Source organism: Mytilus galloprovincialis, chromosome 14 (assembly GCF_965363235.1).
Source record: "Mytilus galloprovincialis chromosome 14, xbMytGall1.hap1.1, whole genome shotgun sequence".
NCBI lineage: Eukaryota > Metazoa > Mollusca > Bivalvia > Mytilida > Mytilidae > Mytilus > Mytilus galloprovincialis.
Window position 1 is genome coordinate 4639010 of NC_134851.1, and position 24931 is coordinate 4663940.

The 24931-nt window shown below is 32.7% G+C and overlaps 1 protein-coding gene and 1 long non-coding RNA gene across 2 annotated transcripts; one reads left to right on the forward strand and one right to left on the reverse strand.

Annotated features, from left to right (window-relative positions):
- Positions 1 to 13099: 13099 nt before the first annotated feature.
- Positions 13100 to 17545, reverse strand: LOC143059856 (C-type lectin domain family 4 member M-like). Its single transcript, XM_076233425.1, has 5 exons — positions 17471 to 17545; positions 15656 to 15756; positions 14822 to 14906; positions 13532 to 13751; positions 13100 to 13195 (listed from the first exon to the last, which is right to left on the reverse strand). Exons 1-5 carry the CDS (start codon positions 17502 to 17504, stop codon positions 13168 to 13170), a joined length of 468 nt encoding a protein of 155 aa, XP_076089540.1. The 5' UTR covers positions 17505 to 17545; the 3' UTR covers positions 13100 to 13167.
- Positions 17546 to 20928: 3383 nt separating this feature from the next.
- On the forward strand, positions 20929 to 24720 carry LOC143059269 (uncharacterized). Its single transcript, XR_012973459.1, has 3 exons — positions 20929 to 20996; positions 22826 to 22856; positions 23368 to 24720. It is a non-coding gene; the product is annotated as an uncharacterized LOC143059269 (long non-coding RNA).
- Positions 24721 to 24931: the final 211 nt, after the last annotated feature.

The window sequence follows — 24931 nt, forward strand, 5'->3', positions numbered from 1 at the left end:
TTAATCATGAAGTTGGTTTTGCGTTTTTGACTATCGAACTTTTTGACATTAAATTTTTGATGTAATGCAGGTTTTTTTTTAATTTTTGTGGGCATTTTTTTCCATTGTCGTCAATAATATCATTAAGATAGATGAAATGATTCGAGCGTCACTGATGAGTCTTTTGTAGACGAAACGCGCGTCTGGCGTATATATAAAATTTAGTCCTGGAATCTATGATGAGTTTATTTATTCACTATGGTTTCAAGTATGCATAATAAGCGGCTTGATTTGAAATTTGTTAAATGACTTACCCAAGATAACTTGCATTCTTATCTCGACACAGTTTTGTTTTCAATTCTGTGTTTTTCTTTCCAGAATTGAACTTGCATTATATCTAATAAAACATCTTGAATATCCTTCGTTATATCTAGTAAATATTTTGCCTTAGTTGGTTAGTCATTATTGCTACTGACATTACAGACCGTAAAACACGTGTAACCCTGCCAGGTACCTCATAGGGGTTCAAAAGGGAGAAATATCCGCCAGTCGATACATTAAGAGCTAGTTTTATTTGTATACATGGTTCTTATCCAATTTATTAAGGGTTAATAAAAAAAAAAACAATATTCCAAAGTATGATACATAAAATTCCATTCAAATGTGTCAAAAGCTTTCGAAAAGTCTATGAATGGAATAGCGCCTTCTATATTAAACTTATCTGCGTAATCTATTACGTCATTTCCTTGCTTGCATTTCCTATCATGATTTTCTTGATAGAGGGTTGTTGCTCACAAGGAAGCTATTAGATCAAAAGTCCCAAATGGTGAAGTTGAAATCATCTCTTCGTAAATTTTACGGACGCCATCATGAGTTTTTTGACCTTATGGAATAACCGTTTCACAAATGATATCGGATATGTTCATTACGTCGTAACTTCAGTCCCATTCCCTTTCATAAATGTGACCTACCGACTATTTACCAGATTTGTTATCTCATGAGCAACACGACGGGTACCACATGTGGAGCAGGATCTGCTTACCCTTCCAGAGCACCTGAGATCGCCCCTAGTTTTTGGTGGGGTTCGTAATGTCGATTTATGAATTTGACTGTCCCTTTGGTATCTTTCGTCCCTCTTTTACATCTTGTATTTGACGTAGTTTAAAACCTCTGAATCTGTTCTTTATGTATCCATTTTGAACAGCATTAATAATTAGATTTAGAATTGTTTTATTCTAAACGCTAAAGATTATGGAAGTATCTATAATAACTATTTAATAAGGATATTGGTCTATAATTTGAAAGTTCCTACAGATAATTCTTCTTATAAATGAGATTCAGTAAACGTTTTTTTTTTTTTGCGTAAATGGCAGTCGTTTTGGGTATTTTTTAAGCTTAGTTAGAAAGACATTAGAAGTAGAGGTTCAAGGGTTCACAAAATTAAAAATGTTTATCCCGTCCATTTCTAGCATTTTGTTTTATTTGAGATTATTGACTGCAATAGTTAAATCATCTAACTTTCTTCTGATGATGATTTATAATAAAGTTTTGTTTCAGTAATAAATTTATGAATATCTATATCCGGTGCATTCATATTCGTTTTCTAGCTCTGTTGCTAATGTAGATAAAAAAATTATGAAATTTTTTTCCTCATTATGCTATTTTTAGTTGTGATTTTAAATTACGTGTTACATTTTAGATATTTTTACTTTTATTATACTATACTTAATACCATATTCCCTTTATTTCTAATTTTAAAGAGTCCCACAGAAGTTTCTGATCAATTTCATTTTTTTCTATTTTGGTTTCTGTATTATTTTACTTATATTACATTCATACTCTTGCTTGTCGAGAATGCCGTTATTAATTTTTCTAGTTTCCCGATTATCTAGTTTCCATTGAGACATAGTGTAATTGTATAAAACTGATTGGCGGTCAGTGCTTTTAATAAGAACAGGCCTTATATCACACCTCACGACTAAACGTTTAAATCGAAATTTGATTTTTACTTTGAACGTGTCAATTCGACTGGACTGGGCTGGTTTTTACGTTTCTATGGTTATTTGATTACATATCTATAAAGTCCTTTGATTTTATTAAATCGGTTACTAGGCTATTGCCTCTTTACTTACTTTTTTACGAAAGTTTGATTGTTATATATATACATATTCAAAGGTTCGTTTTAAAATTATTGAACATATTGCGTTTCTGTTTATAAAGTCATTTAATATATTGTATTCTCAAATTCGATATTAATCATTATACGAACTTCTGAATCTTAATCTCTTCTATTAATCAAAAGTTATTTTTTATTAATAAAGCTACCCCTTGACTCAAGTCTGATTCAAATTAAGTTAGATCGTTTTCTAAATATGAATTGAAGTGAGTTTCTTAAATAAAAGATATATAACATTTTTATTTTTTATCCATTGATAAAAATGATTTTTTTTGTTTATTTCAAATTCCTTTGCTTGCAGGTTATTTGCAATCTTTAAGAAATAAATCTATGTTTATGTTACTGTCAGTTAGTAAATGAATTTGATATTTGATATTTGGTTGGCGTTTTTAAAGTACACTTTATTTCACCTACATTTAATCGTCGTTGTTTAGCGTGGGAGCTACGTATGACAACAATTACTATAACAATTTTCTTTTATGTATTTAAATTGGAACAATATTGTTATAGTCTGTTTTATAATTTAGCTTTGTCCACTTTTGAGGTGAATTTTTTTAAAACATATCCGATATACCTAATATACACATGTTATACATAATAACGTCATATTTTTAATACAAGTCGCACAACATAAACATAGAACTATTAACGGAAATACAAATAAGTGCATTTATACAGACTGAAACAAATGTGTGGCTTTGTCTGAGAAACAATAGTATACTGTCTCTTACTTTCTCAGCTAGTAATGTGATTATATTTTCTAATAATTAAAACTGTGGTGAAGCGGAACTGTTTTTTTTTATATATTATGTTTTTTTTCTATTTTTAAATTGTCATTTGCTTTTTGCAACATCATACCGAGACATTATTTGCGCATGTCCCAAGTCAGAAGACTCTGGCCTTTATTAGTCTTGTATGATATTTAAGAAATAATTCATGGGGGCTTAAATATATCGTGATTTTACCACGGATTGGCCCTTTATGACAAATTTTTTATCCTGAGCGATAGCGAGGGGTAAAATATCGACATAAAGGGACAACTCGTGGTAACATCACGATTTATATTTAAACCCCATGAATTATTTCGATTCTAATAGGACAAATACGGCATTTTGTTTTGGTTCGAAGCGCTCTAGGTGAAGGCATTTTTTGCAGTTCCCATAAATAAACGCACTATTAAATTGACGTAAAAGAATGGAGCAAACTGAATAAGTTACATGATTAAAATTGAGAAAAGAAATAGGGAATGTGTCAAAGCGACAACAACCCGACCATAGAGCAGACAACAACCGAAGGCCACCAATGGGTTTTCAATGTAGCGAGAAACTCCCGCACCCGTAGGCGTCCTTCAGCTGGCCCCTAAAAAAATATGTATACTAGTACAGTGATAATGGACGCCATACTAAACTCCGAATTATACACAAGAAACTAGAATTAAAAATCATACAAGACTAACAAAGGCCAAAGGCTCCTGACTTGGGACAGGCGCAAAATTAAGCTATTTACAATAACACATTTAGATAGGTTTGGATGAATTTAAATGATAATTGTACTTATATGTCTTATATGTATATAAAGAATGGCTTACATAACACATTTTAGCATCGTTTGTTTACGTTTCCTTGTTGTGATGATTTCGGTGTAACAAGTGTGCATTTTCCCGGAAAATGCTTATATTCTGACGTCATTGTTCCATGACGTCGGGTAGCTCATTCAAAAAAAAGCATATGACGTGGAAGTACGATCGGAACAGCCCTGGTAATATATTCATATTTTAGCACGGCTGTGTACTCAAAGAGTTTGAATGACGTCATGTTAGAATTATTGTTAGTTTCTAGTATTATTTCTTAGTTTAGTATGACGTCCATTGTCAATTTATCACTGAACTAGTATACATTTTAGGACCTGCTGAACTACGGGTGCGGTATTTTTCTCGCTGCATTGAAGACCCATTGGTGGCCTTCGTTTGTTATCTGTTATTCTGTCGGGTTGTTGTCGCTTTGACACATTTCCCGTTTCCAATCTCAATTTAAATGGTATAACCAAAAATCGAGAAGAAGAAATCAAAAATAAAAACAAAATAAGAAGACCTGAAATGTAATTTTGATAGTTACCAACTGAACTTATATTTGCTATAGTAGTCTCATTTGATTAGTACATGTATACACAAAGTCCCAGTTAACAAATAACTACACTAAATGTTATCTCTTATCTCTGACAGTATAATTTATGCGTATTTTCATCTCTGTAAGGAAACGAACATGATCATCAATTAATAAAAAATGTCCAGTTTTATGATATTTTCATAACTAAAAAAAGAAATTCAATGATAAAAATATATAATAGAATACAGTGTAGGTAAGGGGAATCTATTGGTGCCCTTACTGAAAAGGCTAGATAGTATTATATAGTTAGAAACCATAGATTTTGTCTTCTATGTAATACGCATGATATTGCCTTTAAATTTCACTACATATGTGAATGTACATATCAATAAAGTATGATACACCTGGAAAAAAAAGAATGTCAATACTTTGAAGAAAACAGGAAACATTGTATGCTACATTTTTATTTTAAAAATGCAAATATAATTAGATACACGCAGATGATGTCTTCAAAAACAAATTAGAATTAATAAAACTGTGTAAATGATTATAGTGCTCCTGGCTAAAATGAATTTCATATATTGTCTTAATACAATTATTGTGTTGTTCTATCTTATTGAAAATATTGTAAATATATGTATACGATATACCTATGTATATGGGTAATTGGGAATAAAGATAAATGCACTGATGCTCATAGCATATGTATACATCTTTTTATCAGTTGATGATAAAGACAGAAAAAAACACTTCTTAAGCAGAAAATTATGTTTGTAACTTTTGTTTCCTAATTTGGATTGTTGATTTTGTCCTTGGTCCATTCTAAGAAAACAATCAACAGAAATGATTAAAATCAATGCGAAAAATATAGCACAGAATTTGTTCATAGCTACTGAATCTATCATGAAAGACTAGCAGAACAAAAATAAAGAAAAAAATTGAAAACAGACTGTTAAGTGACAAATTAGGATTTGGTCAAACGCTTGGTTTGTCGATTCAGTTGACCAGTTAGTATTTACATAAGAAAAGGAGGAGGAAAATTATGTATACAAATAGGACGTACAGTGGCTTACCGTAGCTGCCAATCAAATCACATCTCAATGTACTTAATTGGGATAGAAAAATTATTCAAAGAAGGGTGACTAAAAAATTAATGTTGAGTATCCACGCAATAGATATTGATATTACCTGGTACATATATACTATTTTTTATTATTTGGCTTACACATGCTACACTTTGACTTATTTAATTATTTATATAATTTTTCTTGTTCGCCTCCATGATTTTTATTTTAAAAGATATGTAGATATGTAACATTGTAAGTAAAGTCAATTGGATATATGTGTGGGTTCCTCAAATATGCTTTCAAGTACGAAAATTGAGGTTTATATGTTGCAATGAAATATGCTAAAAAAAAAGAAATAAGGTTTGATGTTGGGTTTTTTCTCAATCCAGGATCGTCAATTTCTACCGCGTATCACATGAGGCGCTGTTTTACTGAGTATTCCCTATTTTCTGATATTTAGGAATATTTCTTCATATTAAAAAATCTAATTCTTGATACCAAAAAAGTATTTTTTATTATCTGAAAATAATTGTTGATATGAAAAATTATTTCGCTACAATAAAACAATCTCTATTTTAATTTCCGGAATTTCTTGATATCAGAAATTTCTCTTTATTTCTTGATTTATGAATAGATTTTTTGATATAAAAAAAATGCTGACCATTTCTTTAAACTACATTTTCTAATATCAAAAAAGAATTTTCTATATCAAATACTGAAAAAAAAATGAAAACTATCAATGACTGTCCAATAGAAAGACTTTATACTTTATACGCCCAATACTTATAATAAAAATATATAAGAAAAATGAAATGCAGGCGCTATTTAGAAAAAAGTACTTCACTAAGAACCCTTAAAATGTAATCACATCAAATCATGATAAAACAATCGTTAAATCTTTTACAGCATGGTACTTTATGACTATTATTATTATTCAATTGTTGGATTCAAATGAGCCAATTTCAATTGACGCAGGTAGAAGGTTAATTATCTAAATTAATGACTTTTAAAAGAATTAGACACGAGTGTAAATACATCTATTATGTAACAGACAGAACTGACGGTCACAGAAATCGGTAGAAAAAACAGTACGGAATAAAAATGCGAAAAGGTTCAAAACAAATAATAATATTTAAGTGTTACATGGTAACTGTATAGTAGGCAGTTTTATAAAGTTTTGCTATCATGGGCCTTTTTGGATATATCATAGTCAAATATTTCAACAAGATGTATATAATTATGCGGAGTTGTTTTCTGAAATCGTTAACCCAATTTGTACAGATTAAAGCAATCCCCAATTGATACGATAATTAATGCTACATTTTCTATCATCATTTAATTTAGATAGTGTTAATATAATTACTGCTCACAAGGAAACTATTACACCAAGAGTTTTTTTTTAATGAAAGTTGAAATCATCCATGCGTTAATCTTACGAAAACCATCACGAGTTCGTTAACTGTTATGTATATATAAAAAAGAAGATGTGGTATGATCACCAATGAGACAACTCTCCACAAGAGATCAAAATGACACAGAAATTAAAACAATATGTCACTGTACGGCCTTCAACAATGAGCAAATCCTATACCGCGTAGACAGCTATAAAGGGCCCCGAATAACAATGTAAAACAATTCAAACAAACTAACGTCTGTTTATTTAACAGATGACGACGATTATTTTTCAACGGATGTGACGAAAATGGCGTATTGAGTTATGAGCCTTGTACTTTTGAGCTTAATTGTTGCTAAGATGTGCATGTACATATCCATGTCCCCTATACTTATGTTAAATGTATTTCAATTTGTGTCCATCGGACGAGTTTAGTCCTTTTAACTAGTATTTAAAGTTTGTTCTTATGTTGTACTGTTAAATCACTGTCCTGAATTGCAACCGGCACGTTCTGTATGTGCCTGTACGGAGGTTTGCATAATATTTCGTAATTTTTAATATTTGACTGATTACTTATTTTCTGAAAGAAAAACCTACAACATTACAAAATATTAAATATAAAAAATATTAAACAAATTATCAACTCAGATTTTAAATTCCTATTCATAATTTCATGTTCACTATAATAATGGGGACAACATTGTAAATAATAAGAATGGTAATAATTATTCTGTTCATACTTAATTTTTCTATATTTGTTTCGTAATTTTTTGACAATTATATTTAAAAGAAAAGAAAATATGTTCATTTATGACAGTCATAAGAGCATCAGTTACATGTATGACTATCTTTAGACAGCTTTGCTTTACATACTATGACACATATATTACGATACTTTCGCAAACCTGGACCAGAGGCATTTCTCCCTCTAGACGCGCGTTCCGTCTACAAAAAACCATCAGTGACGATCGAAGAAAAGAAGTTAAAAATGCCAAAAAATTGGGAAGTTGGAGAGCGTTGAGGACCTAAAATTCATAAAAGTTTTGACAAATACAGCTTTGTTTCCCCTTTCAAAGAATATCTTGTGGGTGTCCTCTTTAATCTAACAATGGACATACAGGTTTGTAATTTGCTTGTGTTATACATTTCAAAGTTAAAATCTTGATTGTCATCAATTAAATTATAGTAAAGAATGTTACAAGTTAAACATGGCAAATTGAATAACAATTTAAACGTGAATAAACAGTCTTCAAGTCCTAATTCTAGTAGACCTTTGATTTTGTCATTTGATTAGGGACTTTCCATTCTGAATTTATCTCGGAGTTCGGTTTTATTTTGATTTTACTTTTTTTACTCAGGACAGAATTAATAAGATTGTTTGAAGAGCAAAACAAAAGATTTGATAAATTACTTTATATGCTCTCAACTTGTAAATAGAACTGGCAAGTCTATCGAATTTCTTTGGCTTATTTAGTTACGGGTGTGAAATACTTTTGAATAACCTTTTGTCAATTTGCTGTTTTAAGTTGCTAAATTCCTATGATAATATTACATTCTATATATATGTGTTACCTTAATCGACCTCATTATACAGTATACTGTAATACAATCCTAGATTGCACGTATTTTATTTCTTTATATATCGTGTATTTTCACAAAAAACTCTTGTCATCGCATGTTTTATAATAACCATTGGAAAATGATGTTAAAGGTAACTAAATAATAAGTAAAATGGCTATAAAATACTCATAAAAATAAACACCAGGTGCGGTATACCTTTGAATATCAAAATATCAATTTATGCTTTTGGTTTAAAATTACTCCCGGACATTGAAAGTAGAGCAGAACACTTTCAGAAATATGATTAGAATTTGCAACCTCATTCCGAAACGTACAATAGTATTGTATCACAAACTCATCACAGGTCAGGTGGAAATTCACGGGCACCCGTTTCAGAAAATAAACGCATTGCATAACAAAATCACAGTACTCAAATACTGAACATCGGATGACCGCAATTTCTGGTGGATAGTCACGGACACTGGTCTGAGAAAAAGTGATATATCTATACCTGAAAGTTAGGTTAAGGTACATAGATACATTTTTTTCTGAGACGAGTTATTGTTTGGATGATAAATAAAAGACAGGGAAATCAATCTCACCGTAACATTATTGTTAGTATTGTTGTGATATAATTATGAGACAATCATTGCTTTTCTATCTCAGGAATAGATTACCTTAGCTGTATTTGGCAAAACTTTAGGAATTGTTGGTCCTCAATGCTCTTCAACTTCGTACTTTACTTGGCCTTTTTAACTTTTTTTTCATTCGAGCTTAATTGATGAGTCTTTTGTAGACGAAACGTGCGTCTGCGCAATATAAAATTTCAATCCTAGTATCTTTGATGAGTTTATTTCTGATCATTATAATCTGTTTTGTTGTTACAAATCATATTTTATTTGTATGACAGTCATATATATAGCAGATCATTCCGGTGATAACTCTACCGGCAAATTTATATCTATCTATAATATCATTCTATTTTACTGTTCGGTGATAGTGCAGTGGAAATGCATGGTGGATACTCTTATGCAGTAATTCGTTTTTCTTATAGGTTTGATTTGAGAAGGCATTTACATTTCATCGTCCTCGAGATATTCTTTAGCGTGCGTAACACACATAATCGGTATTCATGTTTTATTACTGATATATAAAAATATATATATATCTCAAGACAAAACATGTTCATATCATTTTTTTATGCAGGGTCACTTTAAAGAGAAATAAATACATGCACGTAACAATTTATGTTTTACAAGTTTCTCAAAATTATTACCCTGAAATTATTGTTGACAGACATGTTGCGCCTGTCCCAAGTCAGGAGCCTCTGGCCTTTGTTAGTCTTGTATTATTTTAATTTTAGTTTCTTGTGTACAATTTGGAAATTAGTATGGCGTTCATTATCACTGAACTAGTATATATTTGTTTAGGGGCCAGCTGAAGGACGCCTCCGGGTGCGGGAATTTCTCGCTACATTGAAGACTTGTTGGTGACCCTCTGCTGTTGTTTTTTATTTGTTCTGGTTGTTGTCTCTTTGACACATTCCCCATTTCCATTCTCAATTGTATGTTGATTACATATTATACATGATACACATGTATATAGGATTTTGACTTTTTCATACATTATATAGAATAATTCAAATCCAGCATAGACAGGAAAAGTGCTTTAAGCTCATACTGTCAATAATATGTCAAGAAAGGTCATCGTAAAATATTGGTTTTTTTTTCAGAAAAAGAAACTACTAAGGAATTTAAGATTCAATGTTTCTATTTTTTCAGTTTTGTAGGTAGCAACGTATGCTTTGGATATTACAGGAATATATGCCGGAGGTCATCTTAGTGATTAACCAATAAACTCTGTGTCTTGTGTAATCAACAAGTTATCACTCTTTCTGGTGGCAGTACGAACAGTGAATGAATGGAAAACATCAGCATCAGATATTCAAGTAGTAGAACTAAGCACCATTTTATAAACATTGCTGGGAACTGATTCTTTGCCAACAATGTTGCATTTTTAATTTACAGTTATCTTAAAATGAATTTGATTACAATCTTAACAAAACCTGTCAATGGTGCTTATTTTTGTATATCGTTAGTTACAATGTAATAAATTGCCTCTCAATATGCATTGCGACACATTTTGATTATAACCATTCTGTTCCTCTGTAGATAAGCTTAGTATTTCGACATTTACATCCTCCGTAACTACCCTAGTATGCATTGCGGAACATATCAAATATACATTTCTACCTCTATTGATTAGCTTTTGCAAGACGTATAAAGTATATCTGTATTAGAGGCTGAAGGTTCGTAGTAGTTCATTTTTTTTTTTTTTTTTTTTTTTTTTCGTAGTAGTTCATTACATTATTCAAAATAACAATTTAATTATTCATTCAAATAGCTACTTCTTAATCATTTGTTAATGTTCAGACATATTTTGTCATGTATGTTTTCTGTAACCACTCTTATATGCTTATATATATTAAAGATTAAATACATTTTGATCTTTAATCAACACGATCAACATGCTTTCTAGTGGTGTATACAGTATATAATTAGGCGTTGAAAGGTCCATTCCATTATTCATTCATAAATGGAACGGTATGCATCCTGAAGGGATGTACCGGGTGTTGGAACCCCAACTTTTTTTGATCCATAAATGCTTTGAATGGGCACATATGGTTTAAACCCTCTCGTTACCCTCCCTTTTAAAAATCACTGGAATCGCCCCTGTGAGAGTACTACGGTATTATCCTGGTTTATAAAAGAGGGACGAAAGATACCAAAGCGACAGTCAAACTCATAAATCTAAAACAAACTGACAACGCCATGGCTAAAAATGAAAAAGACAAACAGAAAAACAATAGTACACATGACACAACATAGAAAACTAAAGAATAAACAACACGAACCCCGATAGGAAATGCAAGCACGGGAATATCGTATCAATTGGGAGATAAATACCCCGTATGCAGGTGCTGCTGGAATGTTGCTACTTAGAAATGGAAAGTTCACAATTGGAAAGCTGAAATCATCTCTTTTGTCGTAAAGTTTTGTTTTCAACCGACCCTCATTGTCATTATAAGTGAGAGGCGAAAAATACCAGAGGGACATACAAACTCTTTGATCAAAAACGAACTGAAAACGCCATGGTTAAAGAAACTAAAAGAAAAACACAAATTATAGTTCACAAGACACGACATAGAAAACTAAAGACTAGGCAACACGAACCCCATCACTGGGGATGATATCATGTGTTCTGGAAGAGTAACAGATCATGCTCAAGATAAGGCAATTTCGTGTTGCTTATGTTATAACAAACCTGTAAATAGTTTAATTTGGTCATATTCGTGAAAAAGGAACGGGATTATAGTTACGACATAAGGAACATATCCGACATCTGTGACACGAATATTTCGTTACGGTCAACCAACTTGTGATGGCGTCCGTAAAATTTCATCTTCACCATTTGGTACTCTTTGGTTTAATAGCTTCCTTGTGAGTTTTCTATATTTCCCCGTTAGTAGTTTAAGAAATTGTTAAGAAACTACGATAAAATATGACATTTAGAAGTTGTAGAACACTTGCCAATGCGACAAATCTAAATAAGAGACCAAATGACATATAGGTCACCGTACAGCTAGGAGGAAAACACATACCCCATCATTCCCGTTTTAAAAGTCTACCTAAGATTGATTCGGCTGTTTATTTTAAGTCCCTTGTGTTCATATAGGTTCTATTTCTGGGTTTTATTATTAAATAAGTTGAAATACTTACTTTTCATTTAATTTGTTGTGATTCGGCTTAGGCACTTTACACTCTGTTTATCATAACAATATTTTTCTTATTCTTCTTCATAGGCGGATCCAGGGGGGGGCTGGGGGGCCCGGGCCCCCCCCCCCTTTTCGTGCGAAAAATTTGGTTGATTATATAGGGAATCATTGAAGCATGACTGGAGCGGCCCCCCCCCCTTTTAGGTCAGTCAGCGCCCCCCCCCCCCCCCCCCCCCCGTAGGAAAAGTTCTGGATCCGCCACTGTTTTCGGTTCAGGAAGGATTATTGTTATGGATTATTACAGAAAGTATGTCATATTGACAATATTATTAAATGCATCTATTAAAGGTAGTATTTTATCTGGTCTCCTTATAGTACCATCAGACACTGATATTTATGATACAAATTCTGGAAACTTTCATGAAAAATTATACCATGTTAGTTATAATACATCTGAACAGTTTTCACAACTCCAAAACGGCATTTTATACTATATTAGGACATTCCCGTCATTTTGAAAAATAGTTCAGGCTTAAAATCCGTTACACAAGATTCATCAGAGAGGCTCGTATAAAAAAATATTGGATGACTAAATTAACGACGATGTTGAAGACCAGACCATTGCAAACTAAAATTTTTAACGTGTCTAATATAAAAATAAAAGATGTTGATTGCCAATTAGACAGCTCTCCACACGAGACCAAATGACACAGAAATTAACAACTATAAGTCACCGTACGGCCTTCAACAATGAGCAAAGCTAAGACAATCGTTATCCTTTAACAGATAAAGATATGAGTTGTTGTTTCATAAGATGTTTATCAATTGTTTCTTCTTTTCTATTTTTCTGCACAAAAATGTGTTCTTTTTAAGCGACGCATCAGGCATGGTCGTCTTTTTTTATGACGTCACAATATGAAATTCAGAGGAAAGCAAGAAAATTTGACGTCATAATCGAATTTTGAACAATGAATAACTAAGAGCAAACGAACCACACATTGATTTAACGAAAATAATTAATATGTTAGTAAAAGGATAAATCGGTTAAGAATTAGAGAAAGTTTAATATATGTAATACATTTTTAGTAGTGGTGACTTCTGTATCCGATGATTTATCCCAATATTGATGATCCAGTTGGTCTACAAAAATAATAATATAAAGAAACATTAAATGATAAAACATTAAACATGTTACAAGTAATTGAAGGTCTGTTCTAATCCATTTTTCTATGAATCTATATGGATTCAAAATTTAATTGTTGAAACCAAAAGTAGTACTTTATGATACATCTACAAAATAAACACAAAATTGAAACTTGTGTCTACATCATAAATTAATGTAGATGGAAAAAAACTGTCAAAGTATGTGCAATTTGGTTAATCTCACGTTAACAATTTGTATATACAACACGCACGATACACGATGAACGCATGGAGAAATGGTAAGTTTGAATTGTAGAAGTTTTGGACATATACCTGTGTTGACAAATGTAATAAGCATCCGAATCACAGCTTTCAGCCTTCCAGTTGTAATGGTTGTCTCTATCGATATACAGGCAGTTCTTGTCCTTATCATTGTCACTAATAGATAGTCCTAGCATGTGTAAATCTATGGCTTGTAAGTTTGAGTTCCACAACCAGTCTCCTTCCCTGATAATATCTGACCCATCAATCCAAATCTTGTCTCCGTGAGTATCTGTAGATTAATCATAATTATTACAGTTATCATATAATCTTTATTGCAAAATTACACCCACAAGGGTCAAGCAATAATAACAAACAATTGTACAATTAAAAACAATGTTATACAATACAATGACAAAAAAATATACAAAAACTTCGTACAGTGATCGTTATCGTTCCGGAACTATTTTCCTTATACAACTTCATCATTAGTGTAGGGTAGTAAACGGATCGGAGATGGAACTGCCGGAGAGCTTGTTTTTATAACTGTTTCTAGACAAATATTTTCAGTAGGTCAGTGGCAGAAAAAGGAGGTTCCGGGGGTTGGAACCACCTCCCTTTTGTTTTTGGACGATCAAGGCAATTGAACGGGGACATGTCTTTTGTCCTGGAACCCCCTTTTTAAGATGGCTGGAAACTCACCTGAAGGTGTGTGTGCTCCAACATTAGATAGAATAGCGTTAGACAGAAGAAGTTGCGTGTTGTAAATTAGCTTCGGAATGACAAAACATATTAAGAGTAAATAATCATATCAGTGGGCAAGATTAAAAGAAAGCTAAGAAAAACAATTTGCCGAACATCATGATTTGGATATTATCAAAAACAAGTATTTGACAAACTATTTGTTATAGTCCCTAGTTACAATGTACTACGTAACCAGTATTTGACAAACCATTTGGTATATTCCCTAGTTTGTAAATTCACAATTTAACAATTTTGTTTTCAATTTACAAAAATGGACTTTTCATCAATCTACACTGATCTTTCAGAGTCGGATTTAGAGGGGGCCAAGCGGGCCCGCCCCCCTTTTTTGGGAAAAATTGGTTGCTCATATAGGGAATCACTGAAGCTTGACTGGAGCGGGCTCCTCTTAGGCAGTCAATGGGCCCCCACTTGTGAAAATTACTAGATCCGCCACTGTCTTTTATATCAAAATTACAATAATGAGCCGACCCTTAGTTAAAGGTCTACATTGTACATTTATAACATAACATAGAATAATGTTCTTAAAAGTCTGTTTCATTTGAGCAAAAACTTTAGTCTCAAACGGTTAATAGGTAAAATCTCAAATAGATGACTTACGTGATAATAAACCACTTAGCAACGCTGATAAGATCTGTCTGTCGGGTATAACAGCAAGTTCTCCGTGGAATGATTGACAGGAAGACTGAAATAAATGAATAAAAGTAAGATTTGTCTGTCGGGTATAACAGCAAGTTATCCATGGAATGATTGACAGGAAGATTTGAATAAATGAATAAAAGTAAGATTTGTCTGTCGGGTATAACAGCAAGTTCTCCATGGATGATTGACAGGAAGACTGTAATAAATGAAAAAAAGTCAGATTTGATTTGTCTGTCGGGTATAACAGCAAGTTATCCATGGAATGATTGACAGGATGCCTGAAATCAATGAATAAAAGTAAGATTTCTCTGTCGGGTAAAACAGCAAGTTCTCCATGAAATGATTGACAGGAAGATTTGAATAAATGAATAAAAGTAAGATTTGTTCCTGGTGTAAAACAGAAAGTTCTCTGCGAAATGGTTGATAGGTGGACTATATATAATAAACGGATAATAGTCAGATTTGTCTGGCACATGAAACAGCAGTCTCCATTGAATGATTGACAGGCAGACTGAAATAAATATATAAAGTAAGATTTGGTTTTTTCAGGTATAACAGCAAGATGTACACGGAATGATTGACATACTAATATAAACAAAAATTGATGTTCTTCGGAAAGTTTAGAACGTACTATCTTACTCAGCAACTAACATTTTGAGTGGATTTTTTTTTTTACAGCACTAAAACAGTATCCTATCAATATAAAAGACTATTTTAAATATGTTCTAAAAATCAAACTTTCCAAGCTCGCCAAGCTCGCCAAGTTCGCCAGATATTTTAAGATAAACTTACACTGGCATCCGTCCATTTTGCCTTTCCATGACTAACGAACCAACATGATCCTTCCAATTCAGTCCAGTCTCTAGGACACGCAGCGTCTACGCTGGCTGCAGCTGTAATAACAAATATTTTGATAAGTTTGTCTCTTCATGACTAACGAATTAACGCTGTAATAAAAACATTACTATTAATCTGTTTATTTTGACTTTCCATGACTAACGAACCAACATGACCCTTCCAGTTCAGTCCAGTCTCTAGGACACGCAGCGTCTACGCTGGCTGCAGCTGTAATAACAAATATTTTGATAAGTTTGTCTCTTCATGACTAACGAATTAACGCTGTAATAAAAACATTACTATTAATCTGTTTATTTTGACTTTCCATGACTAACGAACCAACATGACCCTTCCAGTTCAGTTCTATCTCTAAGACACGCAGCATCTATGCTGGCTGTCGCTGTAATAAAAAACATTACTATTAATCTGTTTATTTTGATTTTTCATGACTAACGGACCAACATGACTCTCATGACTCTTCCAGTTCAGTTTAATCTCTAGGACACGCAGCATCAACGCTTGCTGTCGCTGTAATAAAAACATTACTACTAGAGCATTTGCATTATTCATGTATCTTGTTACGTGCACGGATCGACGTGTAAGCATCGGGCAGATGTGTATGAAATAAACGGATTTAGCCTCGACCTCAATTGAAACTAAATTACAATTGATTGCATTACAAAATATCTTTATCGGGACAACTTGACTTATTTTATCATTTCTTCATATACTTTTTTTACGAATACGCCAGTAATAGGAGAATGAAGCAAATGCTCTATTAATCTGTCATTTCATAAAAATAAATATGCGTCTTCAAGCACGGCAATATGTAGATTTAGGAGGGAAATATCTACGCGAGTTATAGTAGATAATTTAATTGAGCTCCGCCCAAACTGTTGACATTGGGTGTCTCGAAGTGGCATGTTTATATAGATGTTCGCAGCCACGTCCAAACCAAACAGGGAAGTAAAATATTATGGTTACGTGAAGGTTGAGTGCTTAGTTGTTGAAAGATCCCACCCCTCATCTTGATCCTCAGTAATGGACTTCTGGTTATAACTATACATTCTATAGTCTCCTTATCAAATCAATAGGCTTTATATAAACTAGGGATATATAGATCTATTAATTGTTGATGTGCACTTGCCCGAAATATTTATGAAATATTTGCCACTGAATGTTTAGAAAATAACAATCTTAATTCACGGGCTTCGCATAACAAATACATTCACGGTAATAATAATGGAAAATATTTTGCCTAGAAATTAATTATGAAAATGACATATTAGTCCTTGTTCATCTTAAAACATATTTTTTTATTTTATAGATAGATCTATTCTATCAAAACATTAAAAAATATTTGGGGTTAATTAGGGTCACCCGAGCCGTGTAGATTAAATGGTATATACCGATTTGCTTGGTCAATAACTGTAACGTATAAAACAAATACAAACACGTAAAATTATGTCAATACCAAATCTAAATTTACCCATGAAAGCCGTATGACTTATACAACTAGGGTCAACAAATGTCACATTCTTAAAGATATAATAATATAGCGAAAAGAAATCATGAGTTTGGCAAGTTTTAAACTAATAATTATCATGAGAAAATTATAGTTGACGTTGATATTGACTAGAACTTTCAAATATTCAAAAATAAAAAAATGACCATAAAATTGTTGGCAATGGATAATTTTCCTTATGAACTGAAAAGTAAAAATACCGGTGATGTCCAGGAAGAAACTACATACAAACAAACAATACATACCTACGACTAGAACGATAGCAAGTAATATCTGCATATCTAAGGTTGTGTGACAAACTGACTGGTAGCACGTTTGTCCCTGGTTTATAAGGTCGCCTGATTTGATAAGGAGACTATAGAATGTATAGGTATAACCAGAAGTTCATTACTGAGGGCCAGGATGGGGTAAACAGAATAATATAAAAATAATGGCAAAATAATAAAAATGAAAAGAGAAAAATAAGTCAAATAAATATACCTATACGTTTTCTTGGTAATTTATCATAACATGGATGATATTCGAGGTCTTTCCATGCTAATTTCCAGATGCATGTATCTAGTAAGACTTTGGTAAGCCTTGTGTGTATGTTGTTCAATTGTAAATGGAATTCTCCGTTTGCGGTTTCGAGAGTTATCGTTCGTTGTCGGAGTTGTCTTTCTTGTTATTAGATGTCAAACCATTTCAAAGAAAATGGAGAAACCTAACTATTGTGCCATCAAAGACTGTCACAATAAGTCCGGAGACAAAGGGAGATTTGGTAGAACAATAAAACTACATAAATTACCAAAAGAAGGAATCGTACGATCGGCATGGCTACGTGCAATTAGTCGGAAATATAATAAAAACATACTATTTCTAGGATGAAATTTGAAAAAAATAGGCAGGACAGGAGTTTTGAGTAAAAAAAAAAGGCAGGATGAGACACTTGCAAAAAAAAAAAGTCAGGATGACAATTTATGTAAAAAAAGTCAGGATAAACTAAAAAAAAAAAAGCAGGACCGAATAGAGTGAAAAATAAAAAGGCAGGACAGAGATTACAACTAAAAAAAAATGCAGGACAACATTTTTCATCCTAGCCCCCCCCCCCCCCCCCCCCCCCATAAAAATCAAATGGTAGCTCCCTTATTTGGATGTTTCCATAGGTTTCAATTTGATTGTTTTATTTTCCATTTTTTTTTTAATAATTGTCTGAGACCCCATCAATTATTTTTTGAAATTTAATAAACTAATTTTTAAAGCATGTAATTAAATTATGATAACCTTGAAAATAACGGTGTTTGTGAGTTTCTATTGTTGTTCAGTATATGTTTACTTTCAGAGGTAACAGTTACATAGACAATAATCCAATATTATTCAACCAAAATCGTGATAATATTTGTTTCTAGTCTTACATAAAACCAAAGCTGTCTATATCTAAGGATATGGAAAGGGTTAACAGGAAAGAGAATACAGTGGTAAATGTACAAAAATTACCAACCAAAAAAAAAACAAAAAAAAGGGTAAATAAAAAATAGGGATTAATGGGGTTGTAGAATATAAAGAGTAGAGAAAAATTATCCAAAATATTATTGAAAACAGACATGAATGACCTCTATCTAGAGCCTCATATCTCTCAATGTCACATCACTTATGTACAAATTCTTCTGTTCCGATATTTTGACATGCGTGATCGACATTTATTATGTTCTACTTCCCACAACGTTGCCAGTGAAAGGCACAAATACTTGTTTCATTTGTTTTATGTTGCATTAACTAAAACGCAGGTTTAACTCACCGTTATCTTAGAAAAATGCCTGTACCAAGTTAGAAATATGACAGTTGTGTACCATTCGTTCTAATTGTTGATAATGTCTTACTTTTGAATTTTACAGTTTTTATGGACTTTCTTGTTTTAAATTGACTTTGGAGTTCGGTGTTTATGTTATACTGTTTCATCATTATTCCATTGTCAAAATACGGATTTGTCTTCGGATTTTTTTTAAAGAAGGGCATACACTATGAAAGCTTATTTGGGTCATTCTATGCTCTAGAAAAAAATATAACTCGTGGCCAAGAATAAGATTTTTTTTCTAGAGCATAGAATGGCCCAAATAAGCTTTCATACATACACAGATAATAAGATTAACACCTTTAAAATGCCATTTTTTTCTAAAGCTACTATCGTTTCTAAGTACTTATACATCCCTGTGTATCAATTTTTTATGTGTTAGAGTTCCTGATGGGGATAAAACCAGAAAAGCGCTTCGGTCAAAGGAACTGTAAAGTGTCGCGCGTTACGGAGCCTCTATGCATGGTGTCATTCAAAATAAGTGTTTTCGTGTTTGGGATATAATTTAAACTGGCTCACTCCATCTCACAAGCTTACATTCAAGCTCGTGCGCACGACTTTCAATCTCTTGGTCACGACTTTAAAACGTTTGCAAACGACTTAAAGTATCGTGCGCACAATCTGAAACCTAGTGTACACTTCTTTCAAATCGGAATATTACTTTCGAGATAGTGCACACGACAAACTAAAACTCGAGTGCACAACCATAGAGCGTTGAACAAATGTATCAAACGTTTGATGAAGAATTTTGCATTGTTTATTCCGACAATTATCAAAAGGATTATGTCGTCTGACACCCAAACCCTTCAATGTTCATAACTACCCTCTTACATGTACTTTACCTTGCTAACAATACATTGTTTGTTTATTTAATGCCAATCTGAGTTAACTGCATGCATCTTAGGACCCCCTCCCCCCCCCCTCTTGAGCATATTGACTAAAATCATTATTATTTAAATATTACTACAGGTTACTCCCCCCCCCCCCCCCCCTCTTGAGTATATTGACTAAAATCATTTTTTTTTAAATATTACTACAGGTTACTCAAGTTAATGAGCTACTTATTTTCATAAAGGCACTGGCTACGGTTACATGGAAATGTAACAATAGTATAAAAGTTATTGTTACATTGGAGATTAATTGCCGGAATGCAGGGTTGGGTAAGGAACTGATTAATTACGAATGTAATTTGAGTCTACGGTTACATTGCGTTATTGTTACATTATCGCACTGCAATGTACGATGGGACTAGTAATAATAGAATAAAACTTTAAAACTTTTATTTGATAATTACAATATTGCATACTTTTTTATTATGTTTTAATTTTTTTTTCAATGACAGTTTCTACAAAGTCATTATATGTTATTTTGGAGCATGTTTTAATCAGACGCATTTCTGGTTCCTTGTTCAACCCTGCATTCCGGCCGGCACTTAGTCGCTAATGTAACAATAATGTAAAAACTTTTGTTATATTTTCATTAACCGTAGCCAGTGCCTTTCATAAAACTGATACCATATGACGTGGAAATGTGTGAAGTTTAATTGTTTATTTGGTCACATAATTTGTAGTTTAAGATAATAAATTCAGAGGCGGATTTAGGGGGGCCAGGGAGGGGCGAGGAAAAAATTGGTTGCTTATATAGGGAATCATTGAAGCGTGTCTGGAGCGGGCTCCTCTTAGGTCAGTCAGTGGGCCCCCACTTATGAAAATTTCTGGATCCGCCACGGAAATTAATGAAATTATGGGTACTTCCCTTCCTGTATGTCGAACGGATCAAATGAATAATAAGGAAATTTTAAGTTGTGTTTTCTAATCTTAGTAAAAAGCTACATTGTAACTTTAAGTTAGTACTTTATACATACGCGGATATTTAAACTGTCCTTCTCCGTATACACGATATAAGAATTTTAACGAGGAAGTTAATTAAGTATAAACAAGGTAATAATTTATTTTCTTACATTTCCTTCAAAATATTCATGTTCTGGATATACTAGCAAAGGAAAGGCATTATTTCAGTATTATTTTCAACCTTATAAGAAGATATCTGGTTATAAAGTCCTATCTGTCAGCAATCATATTACAGTACTTTCGTATTGTCTGAAACTAGTTTCATTTTGGGACGGAATGTAAGTAGTGCCACAAAAAGTGCAATAATCTATCAAAATAGATATATCCTACATTGACTTGAATGACAGGTGGATTGAGAACAACAAACAAGTACTCATTTAAATTGATGAGATACATGTATCCAGGGGCGGATCCAGCCTTTTTCAAAAGGGGGGGTTCCTAACCCAGGACAAAAGGGGGGGTTCCAATTCACGTCCCCATTCAAATGCATTGATCGTCCAAAAAAAGGGGGGTTTCCAACCCCCGGACCCCCCCCCCCCCTCTGGATCCGCGCCTGTGTATCTATACTACTAAAGAAAGACCTGATTTCATTGCAACTCCTCTTTAGGGAATGGTCATTATTTATCAGCTGAGGGGGGTCGGTTCAAAATTTTGATATACAATTTTATGTTGGGACACCCCCCTCCCCCCCCCCCCATTATTTTATAAAACTACATAATGATCCTCCTTACGAACATAATTTTAAAATTTTGACCCCCCTCCCAAAAAAAAAATCCCCAGTTGTGTTGAGGTTATGATTACAAGCTACATAGTTATCGGATTTTAGAAACTCTGAGTATAACAAACAGCTTTTCTTTTTGTTTTTTGTTTCTCAAAAAGGAATATCTAACACGTGCATTTAGAAAAATATCAAAAAAAAAGAAAATTGTATATTCCAATTATTTATTAATTTATTCTAATGCAACCTATAATTCTACAAATTTTATCAGTAAACCGGTAGATAAACTTTCAATACTGACTGTTACTTTAATCCCAATCAATCACATTTCATCTCAAGAATCACCTCAAAATGATTTAAACACTATCATGACTATAGAACGTTAATTATGCATGTCCAGAAACCTTTCCAACTCACTGTTTCCTGTGCTCAAAACTAGGGAGAAATGTTGCATACAGTTGCACCAACCCCCTCAGCTGATAAATAATGACTGTTCCCTAAAATCATATCATAGATGTACATATATATGATCATACGAAGTCGGAAATATTTATGATATGACGTTAAAATGTAATTGTTTTGCATTTCCTTAATTTGTTTTTGAAAAAAATCTGTTTACTACAGAGGACTACAGAAAACGACATTTTTGTTTTAGAAACTAGCCAAATTCGTAGACCTTGATTGATCCTACTCAATCTAGTCTTATACGCTTTCTCGCATGCTCAGTCGACGTACTGCCCCCGAAATTTAAAAACTCTTTGTTTCAACACTTGCCAAATGTTACCACGATTTCGTAGGCATCTTCAAGAAAATGTATTCATAGACGTTAATTGTGATAAAAATAGTTCTGTGCAATTGCGGGTCAACAATTACCTCATTGTTTAGTTGTGTACAAACAATGAAATTTCACATAGTTTTCACAATTTTAAACGGTAAAATTCTACATAATTGATTCAGAATACTAGCTATTGTTTTTAGATATTAGGTAAATATAAATTATGTGTATAATTTATATTTACTTTCAATCAACATCTTAAGCCCATATTATTTTTTTTTAACAATGTGCATGTTGAAGGCCGTACGGTGACCTATAGTTGTTAATGTCTGTGTCATTTTGATCTTTTGTGTATAGTTGTCTCATTGGCAATCATACCACATCTTCTTTTTTATATGGTCGCACATATTCTATTTTATATTACAGATTTTCTTCAGTTGAGTCAATATGGAAGAAGGTAAGATCAGAATTATCTATAGGTATAAAATAAGGAGATATGGTAGGATTGCCATAGACACACCAAAGCCTTCAACAATGAGCAAAACTCATAATATATGGTCACTTCAAACAGTCGCATTATTTCACAAACATAGTTTTAACGAATGGACTCAACAGTGAATACTGACGATGATTAAAATGTTTTGATATTTCAACTTATTTTTAAGCTATAAAAAAAAGTACAGAAAAAACTGGGGTGGATTATATTTGTCAGTTTTTGTGGGCTTCCTCTTTTTGAATTTTTCTGTTTAAAAGTATAGTATGTTTGTTTTACTTTTTTGTGGTAATGATACATGCCTTCAAAATTAAGTATACTGAAATTGTGTTGACAGATTAATTACCAAAAGAGAATGAACCAAGAAAAGTCATATCTTAAAAGCAAAGTGAGGAAGCGGGACCAGTATTAAAATCAGTTTGGTAGTATAATTAACTTTTTTAGGACCGTGTCATCTATCTTTTTCTTATTTTAGAGACTCCTGAATTGATACTTGATTTCATATCAAGCAAACTGGGAACCAGTGATATAAAATTTCTCGGAATACATCTTGGTGTCGATAGCAACGACCTTGACACCATTTCCTGTGACTACAAAAATACTCACGAGGTTAAATTTCAGACCTTATGGAAATGGTACAGTAAAACTGACTCTTCGAGTTATCTCGGAAATTTAACATCCGCTTTAATTACAATAGAAAACAGACTTGCAGCAGACGAACTCAATACTTTTGATGTAAAACAGCTTTATTTCAAAGGAGAGATACCAATTCCTGATAAGCGTATTTCTGACAAGGATCTAGATTTTTTGTCTGCGCATGTTGTTACAGATTATCAAAGAATTGCAAGATATTTAGGAATGCGACAGGACAAATTACATACATATCGTGAGAAACGAATAAAAGACCAATCGCTGCGATGCTTGAAAGACTGTAATAAGCTGAATGCGATTTCGAGAAAGAGTATTTGTAATGCATTGAACTACGCTGAGCGCCAGAATCTTGTGCACCAACTGGTGAAATCGTGGAACACCAATTAGTGTTGGGGTTCTTTTATTTTTGACCTTGAGACAATTGCTTTTTTAACGATGAAATGGACGAATTATAAGAACATTATGATATAAATATTACCATTAATGTCCTGATAGATACTTGGTTTAGATGATGTCTGGTTTCAATGTATGTTGCATTGCCTTTTTTTATGTTACACTCAATGTTTCTGTTATTTCGCTGTTTTGTTCTTATATATGATGCATTTCCATCGGTTTTAGTGTAACCCGAATATGTTTTCTCTCTATCGATTTATGACTTTTGAACAGCGGTATACTACTGTTGCCTTTATTCGAAGCTAAGACATGTTGACATATATATGTGGTTTAATTTTCGGGGTACGAAGTTAAATTAGCATATCCCGAAAATCCTTTCGTGGTGCGGCACCTCGTAGAAAAAAATACCCTTTTTTAACACAATAAGTTCTTTGGAAATTTAATTCGATTACATATAGAAGCTCCATAGTTTTACAGATTTATTCTATGGTCCTCTACTTGCCATATCACCACAAATTGTTAAAAGTGAATAACAAAAATACTGAACTCCGAGGAAAATTCAAAAACGAAAAGTCCCTAATAAAATGGTAAAATAAATCAAACGAATGGACAGCAACTATTATATTCCTGACTTCTCATGCATTCTCAAATGTAGAAAATGGTGGATTGAACCTGGTTTTATAGCGCTTAACCTCTCACTTGTATGACAGTCGCATCAAGTTCAATTTTATATAAGCTCGTTCACTTGTTAAAAAAAATAAAAATGTCCGATATCACTACTCATTACACATAGTTTTTTTTTTTTATTTACGCAAAACTTTTGTATTCCTAAATTTGAGGCGCAAAAGGAATATTTTCCTTTCTGATTCTTGGTGGTGCTGTTTGGTGACCTATTATTGATTTTATCTACAATTCGAACTCTGGTCCCATTGTCAATCATATCATCTACTTATTTTGATAATACTGATATTTCGGTTCATCGATATTTCTAGCTT

Coding starts and splice junctions, on each gene's coding strand:
- LOC143059856 (XM_076233425.1), bottom strand. CDS start 17,504: ATGCAGATATTACTTGCTATCGTTCTAGTCGTAG. Junction 13,752..14,821: donor GCTAAGTGGTTTATTATCAC/GTAAGTCATCTA, acceptor ATTAATCTACAG/ATACTCACGGAGACAAGATT. Junction 13,196..13,531: donor TATTACATTTGTCAACACAG/GTATATGTCCAA, acceptor TTATTTTTGTAG/ACCAACTGGATCATCAATAT.